This window comes from Pinus tabuliformis, chromosome X (assembly GCF_031772625.1).
Source record: "Pinus tabuliformis cultivar Carrire ecotype Pingquan chromosome X, CPIR1, whole genome shotgun sequence".
Lineage (NCBI taxonomy): Eukaryota > Viridiplantae > Streptophyta > Pinopsida > Pinales > Pinaceae > Pinus > Pinus tabuliformis.
Genome location: NC_142308.1, coordinates 96,109,841 through 96,118,117, shown reverse-complemented (window position 1 = coordinate 96,118,117; position 8,277 = coordinate 96,109,841). Strand labels below are relative to the sequence as shown.

The following is an 8,277-nucleotide window of genomic DNA, read 5'->3' as shown; positions in this document are numbered from 1 at the left end:
TATTAAAACTCTTCCACTTTAACTTTTTTTACTTTTATTTTATGTTCTTTAATGTGTTTTTAACAAAAACGGTCTTTGTTAGGCTCTGCCAGCTTGGCTTTTTCGGCAACTCAAAAGCAGATCTCAAACAAATCCTTCGGCGTTTGCAAATCGGAAATGTATCCCAGGCAAATCCGGATTGGAATCCATGGATTATGGATAGTCCATAGAGGGAGGGTAACATAGACCAAATTGCTGGAGAATTGACCTCACCAGACAACATGGGTTGATGGCAGATGCAGAAATCATTACCCCAATTTACAGGGTCTTCTATCCACTCTTTTGTTATCATCTCAAAATGAAAAGGATAAAAATTGTATAAAAGAAGCTTCAAAATATGCAAAAGAAATCTTACATCTACGTTCTTGCTTCAGATAAAAATAGTTTAAAGAGAAAAGGAGTGATTGTGAACTTTGTGTATCCATACTTCGAAAAGAACCGAGATGAAAGTTAAAATGCTACTCCGATATCAAATTATTGATGCAAATGCATAGCGAAAATAAAGGTTATAAACAGATACAAGGGAGCAAGAGCACAAGCATTCTAATCGAGCACAGGATGTCCACTCTTTGAGATTCCACATGTACATGTAATACAAAATCGTGCCATAATTGGGCACTAAGGATGAGATTATCCTTAAAAATAATCATGAAGATAAGTATTAAAGATAAAGCTCACCTTACATTCTTAGTGTAACATTCTTCACATGAGAATGTTATAAATACATGACCAGGGCTACACTTACAAGGACCCGGCTGCTCAAAGTATATAGTTAATTATACGTCACAGCATTGCATTGATACACAATTTGAATGAAGTGCCACATCAGAAAATATAAAATATCAAGGCAGATTACCTGACAATGCAAATCATGAAAAGGAAAAACAAATGTGAAAAATAGTTCCATTGTTTTAAAATGTGTTATATTGGCTCTCATAACTGTTGTTTGTAAATTTTATGACGCTGCTTTCCATAGAAGGGAATATGCCTTTGGTTGAACTACACTTTTCTATCATTTATCAGGTGCGCACCTAGTGTAAGGTAGTAAAAATAACATTGTAGGCAACAAAACAGTAAAAGATCAGAGAATCAGAAGATTAGTTGTAGACATAATGTAAAAAGGAATGTGGGTTCTCTCTCTCTCTCTGTGGCTAAAAAGGGAAAGAATAAAAGCACATGCACATATGCATACACAATATCACTCATAAATGCAATAGACCATCAGCAAATGAAAAAAGACAAGATGATAAATGCATGAGTAATATTAAATGGTCCAGCGGTACAGCAAAATCATTTGTATGACCAGACAGACTGTACATCAGGGGTAGTATAAATGCCTCCAATATGAGGTCTTGTCAATACATTTGCTGTTGTTGACCAGGATGAAGTTCCACTTCTTTCCATGGAACAGTTATTTTCGACCTTGTTACCTTCCTGCAGAGACCTGATAAGAAAGCCACAAAACCATTAGACAAACGATATAGTTATGTCCTACATTGAACACGCTAGCATTGCACATGGAATGACAATTTTCGTCTAAATTAGTAGCAGTCACTGCAAGGTCTAGAAAAGAGATCACAACAATTATAAGCAAACAATATTTCCTATTATAAGCACCCTCATCTTCTTATACAATGAAATTAGTTTTTCTCAAAGATGTGACAGTAGCAAAAAACCTTCAATTCAGTAGCAATTGGAACTTTTCCATATACTCTAAAAAATCAGTCTGTTCATGGTAGGGGTCTCACTTGGAAAAATTCCTAATAAAAATAGTAAGATCGAAAGATGGAGAACAGATTAAATCCATTTCCTTTATAGTTGACTTTAGCATCCATCTCATCCTATACTTAAAGGACGAACCAATGATTCAATCTGTCCATAGCATTCCCATATATTGGCAACATAGCCAAGCGGCAAGGCAGAGGGCTGCAAATCATCCATCCCCAGTTCCAATCCAGGTGTCACCTTGTTGATAAGTAAATGGAAGGAGAAGTCTTGCTTTCCTCTGGGATAAGTGCCCAAGCTTCTACAGTAAGCAACAAGAGTTTATTCATAATCATCAATGCCAAATTTCAACTGCTAAGAATTAACTTTACAGTCGAGTTTGTCTTTCTGGTGCAATGTATTTATCCCATCGTATTAATTCTCACTACCTTCTTACTGCTCAAGATCCAATTGCTATAAATATAATATGGAACCTCCTTTAAATCGTGAAGGAGACATTTTTGCATCTACATATTAGCACACAATAGGACGCCTGTTTTCTCATTAGCAACCTAGGAGAATTCATGCCATGACTGAAACTAATTAATTTGACAATCTCTCTCTTTTTATATATAAATATAAAGGCAGACGTATAAGTATTTGTCAATATGTATAGCATAGGGCTAGAGTAGCATACTCGGGGAATTCTCATTTGAGGAATCAATTAATGATTGGGATAAAGAAGGAAAAGTCTTATAGAGGATTAGTGCATCTTAGGTAGCACTAGTCACTCTTGGTGAGTTTGGAATCATTATCCCCAAAGGGGTTGGAAATATTGGTGAGCAGCAGGGAGTTTCTCAACAGTGCACAAGGTTCAATAATCAATTCCCATGAGAGAATTTCTTGGAGCCATGGGGTCACCTTGATATAGTGATGAAACATGTGATTCCACCCAAAGAGATTATATTAAATGATCACATGAAATTGCACACATAAGTGGATCAAAGCCCACCCCATGTCCTTCAATTTAATTAAATCCATCAAGCCATGGTCTACTAGCAACTTGGAGCAGTTACTACGATAATGACCCAAGTTCAAATCCTGATGGGCTTGCTCCTCCTCTGCACGGGATCATGCTGATTGTAGCTTGATCCCTTGGAGCCTCTGTTTGGGCACATACCCATCTAGATGTTGCCAGAATAAGTGCGTTTTTGGGCATTGTGCTATTCACTGTTGCATTTTTATCGGAGCCTGCAAGCAGATTACATGTAATTCTGAGCTGGACAATGTATCAGCAACTACACCGTGCATAAATACAGGGCCAAAGATTTTCCTAGGTTTACTGCCCACAAAAAAGGCAGCTTTCATTTTTGAAAGGGGAAAAACAAGTATGGGAGCATTATATTCATTCAAGTTTATTTTACTCAAGTAATGGATGAAAATCATTTCTCTACAATTTAATCGCCTCATTCTGGTACCGTGGTTCGAAATCACTATATTAGTTTTATTGTAGATTAGATGTGTAAATTACCATATACTTATAGGATGTGTGTTATTAGATCAAGGTAGGATTCAGGGAATCTTGAGTGGACTCTGCATATTTCTTTTTTTTTATCAACAGTTCATTGACAGCTTTTGGGCACACATTCCCAGGACAATATCAAAACAAATTTTGGTTTTGGAAAAGTTAGATAATTACTTTATCAAAGACAGTTTCTTGCCAAAAAAAACTGAACCTATTGAACTAGTTTTCAATACAAAGTATCAATTGAAAAGACTGAATGTTTTACTCAATCATCCCAAGAAATTATACATTTGTTTCATGGCACATACCATCATTATTCTTGTCATTTCAATAGCTTTGATTCATAACCAGTGTTACCATTCATGTATTAGTATTTGCTCTCTTGTTATGACAGCACCCAGTCTTCATCTCTGCGCCTTATTACATTTTGAAAAATATTGAACAAATATGTTCTCGCTGATCAGTCACTGTCCCTTAATGCATTCTGAAAAATATTGAGCAAATATGTTCTCATGGACCAGTCACTTTTAAGCCACATCTCAATCATTCTTAAAATAGACCATTAGCTCATGTCTTCTTGATAGTCTTACAACAATGCCATTTTCAGAACGATATTGTAGCTTTACACAGTTATTCCCCTGTAAATTTTTTGTCATATTTAATTCTCAACTTTCAATAGCATTAGTTTTTGCAAATTCATTTACTTATTTGAGAGATCATAAGTGTTCATTCAACTACAGCTCCCATTATCCTTCTGCATTAGCATAATGACAAGAATTGGCTTGCACTGAAGGGATCCGTGTCCCCTGCTATTCTCCCAAATAGGCTTTTAATCATAATTTTTGCTCAAGAATTCAAGGGTATATCACTTTCCTATTCATCATTAGGCCCTTTGTGTTACAATTGGAAACTAGGGCCAAACTCCATGTGGTTCATCTTATTTATGGCAGCTGATATTTTTATTGGATCCCTCTCATCGAGAGGTGTAGGATTGATCTAAAGATCATCCGATTCCGATAAGTATTCATGGAGTTATGAATTTATTTATGTTATAAGACAAATTGTCAAGTCGGCCAGCAACTTGTGTAGGCTCGGAAGCCCAATAGTCATGTCTATTCGTCATCTACGTTTTAGTATAAATAAGTGAGGACTTGAAGTCATTTGAGAGACACTCTTCACGTAATCTCCTCTCCACATCTTGGGTTTTTGGAGAAGGAAAGACACTAAAGAGTACATTGATGCCCTAGCTGCAAATGATGCCCTAATCCAACGCAGGTCATGAAGACATCTATCCGCTGGCAAATGAAGACACCTAATACGCAGCAAGGAGACCTGTTCACGCAGCACAAGAACTCGCATGGAAACTCGTGCATGAAGGAGCAGGTTCGTATTAAGATATGACTGCACCTCGGCTAGGGTATTAGGTGCAGTCATGTTCAGATTTCAGAAGCAGGCATGATGACGCAGTCAAGACATGAAGCCGCTATCAAGGTATGAAGCCGCAGTCATGTATTGGACCAAGGCATGAAGACGCAGTCAAGGTCATGTAGCTGTAGTGAGATAGAGCCGCAAGCATAGAAGCACAGTTGGCCACAGTCATAAAATAGAACCGCAGTCAAGGGTTTGACTGCACCTCGCTATAGCAGTCATAAACTCGGGTGCTTTACGAATGTATCACTGTGTATCCTAGCAGCCTCAGCGTATATATGTATATGATAGCACTCAGTCTAGTCATGCAAAGATCTGACCGCAGTTAAACAAGCGAGTGTATCTACTTATTACGCAGCCCTTATTCATTGCTCTAGGAGGCCATTATATGTTGGTCTTAGATGCCCTAAATCAGCATATCCTTTGAGTCTTGTATGCTTGAAGGAATCTGGAACATAGCCTAGCTGCTTTGCTAGGCTGCAAGCCATAGCAAGCAGCTAAGGCTGATATACATATGGCAGTGTAATAGTGTTGCAGCATGATGGGCATGGGTAGCATGATGAGTAATGATGAAAAGGGCAGCATGATCAGTAAGACTACATGATAATGTAAAGGGCAGCATGATCTGTAATGAGACTGTATGATGATGGAAGATGCAGCATAATGGGCAGCATGATGATGAGAGCAGATGAGAGCAGCTCAGTCATCATGGTACAGCATGGTGCTACATGGTAAGGTGCAGCAAATGGACGATAGGTGAAGCCGTCACCTTGGAGAATCAGTTGAAGCAAAATGTCTTCAACTGATCTCATGTATCATCGTTATAGGAGATGATCTATGCTCAAGATAAGTCAAAGTGTTGACTTCTATTGTAAATGTACTATCTCTCTCTCTGCTGAACTATGAAGAACATGAAAGAAGAATTGATCAAGGGCTTCCCCACATTGTGGTGTTTGTCCCTGGCTAGCGCCACATCTTGTGTCCTCTTGTCTTGGCTTGTCTTCTGCAATTTATATTCATGTTCTATCTGCAGTTTACTTTAATGTTGATGTGATTGCTAACTGTGAAAATTTAAATAAATTGCTCTAGCATAGAAAATACCTAAAATTAACATGGTATCAGAGCTGAGGTGAAGGCAATGCCCCAGCAAGAGTGAAAGAGCAATAACTGAAGATAGTTGGGATAGGACAAAAGGATCAATGGGTTCCTCATCCCTTTCTAATTCACCTAGGGTGAAGTCGAAGCAGAGAATATTATCAGAATGGTGCAGCGTAAGTTTCTGATGGCCTACCTAAAGATCACTTCATTGGGAAGTTTGGATCTAAGGGTGGAAGGAAAGGCGGATGCCTTGGTTGCAATAAGTTCGGCCATTATGCGAGGAGTGTCCGAATGGCAGAGTCACATCTCTTGATGAAGATAATAATCATTCCAGGGACATCTTCAATGATCTGAGGAATGATAAGTAATGCAGGTCATCAAGGACATGGTCGTCTCTTCAGAGAAAGCAAGGAACTCCGGGTATGAAGAATAAAATGTTGTTTCTGATAAGATAAAGAAGCGTTATCTTGTATTGGCCCTCTCCTTCAGATTCTTTGGGAATCTGGCTTATTGATTGTAGTGCTTCAAGGCACTTCATCGGATAGATGGGTACACTCTCTAATTTGGTAGAGATGGAAACAATCGTGGGATTATACTTGGAGTCGATGCCACCTATCCCAGAAAGGATGTTGGGAATGTTATCCCTCAACTGAATGGGGGTAACTCAATTCATTTACAGAATCTCTTTTATGTACCTGATCGCAAGAAGAACCTGGTGTCCATTTCAACAATGGAAGTCTAAGGTTACGAGGTGGCACTCATCGATGAAAAGCAGGTCCACAGGCTTGGAACAACCCGAGGAGTTTGAGATTGATGATTAGGAATCTCACGTATGCAGGTGGAAGAAAGCCCTCTATGGCTTGAAGCAAAACACCCCGGGCGTAGTATGAGAGGATTGATAGCTATCGGATGAAGCTGAGATTCACTAGGAGTGAAACCGATCCAAACCATTACCCGAAGGTTGTGGATGATAGACCTCTCATACCGGCACCTATGTCTGACAAGTGCAAACCCTCTCATTTGTAGAAGACAGAGGGAGTTGGATTCTGAATGTGGAAAGATAAACTGCAAGCCTGTGACTACCTCAAGGATCTTAACTTTCAGAAGTTATATGGTAGTGATGTCAGACCAGATTTGGGAAATGCCTCTGAGTTTCATAAACTCATTCATGTTGATGTTCTTGGTGAACCTTCGTCCGGACATATGTTTTGCAGTTAGCATGGTGAGCTCATATTTGGTTGAGATTCACTGGAATGGTGCCTAGAATCTTCTGAGATATCTTCAAGGCACAATCTCTCATGGATTGAGATACACTGCCTGGAATATGAAACCACATGATTATTTGAATGCTGAGTGGGCAGGCAGTGTGGAGGATCACTAGAGCACTTCTCAATGTTGGTTCTCCTTGGATTCTGCTTCGATATCATGGATGAGCAGAAAGCAGAAGTCGGTTGCTATAAGCACTGCGGAGACCAAATACATAACTATAAGTATGATCTCATGTGAAGCTGCATGGTTGCAGAAGCTCTTAAGTGAGTCGTTTGTTCACATGATGAATAACACTGTGATTCTCTGTGACAACCAGAGGTGGGATTCGATTATTGAGGAATCTCGTATTCAATGACTGCTCCCGCAGATAAACATCAGACATTGCCTTATCTGGGATATGGTAAGTCGATAAGCAAGGAGGCCCCATCACATTGAGACTAATGTACAGGTCGCAAACATTTTGTCTAAGCCCCGGAAAGGTCAAATCTGTGACTTTCCCGAACGACTCGGTGTCATTGAGAGACCTTCTTATAAGGGTCCTGCATGTTGCATGCACTAAGCTCTGGGAGCTCTGGGGGGCGCAGGGCACTTCTTGGAGCAACATATGACCACAGGGTGACTCACCATCCCCTGGTGGTGCACTTGTACTGAGCAAAAGAATCAAAACTTTCCCTATGACACCCCGTGGCAACTATGTAGCAGGATGATTAGTTCTCCTGTGAGGTCTAGATGACGTGTTCTCCATGACAATTGTGTAGCGGGATGATTAGTTCTCCTGTGAGGTCTGGATGACGTGTTCTCCATGACGATTTTGTAGCAGGATGATTAGTTCTCTTGTGAGGTCTGGATGATGTGTTCTCCATGACAATTGTGTAGCAGGATGATTAGTTCTCCTATGAGGTCTAGATGATGTGTTCTCCATGACGATTCTGTAGCAGGATGATTAGTTCTCCTGTGAGGCCTAGATGATGTGTTCTCCATGGCGATTGTGGAACAGGATGATTCGCTCTCCTGTGGGCCAGGATGATTAGTTCTCCGTGGCATCCACTGGACAGGATGATTCGCTCTCCTGTGGACAGGATGATTAGTTCTCCTATCGAGGCATCCTACCCATGCAGTCTGGGACTCATGGGAAGTACCTCTCATCTGATCAATGAGCAAGGAAATGAGGATAGGGACCATAGTAGTACTGATGGACGCATCGTTGTATCTAC

At 39.9% G+C, this 8,277-nt stretch overlaps 1 protein-coding gene across 1 annotated transcript in view; it reads right to left on the bottom strand.

Moving 5' to 3' along the window:
* Positions 1-1,283: 1,283 nt before the first annotated feature.
* The window catches only part of LOC149138575 (uncharacterized), a 33,951-nt gene continuing 26,957 nt past the window's right edge, over positions 1,284-8,277 (bottom strand). Inside the window, exon 4 of the mRNA XM_089450380.1 lies at positions 1,284-1,483. Coding sequence (XP_089306506.1) covers positions 1,330-1,483 — 154 coding nt within the window. The 3' untranslated portion in view covers positions 1,284-1,329. The remainder of the gene's footprint in view (positions 1,484-8,277) is intronic.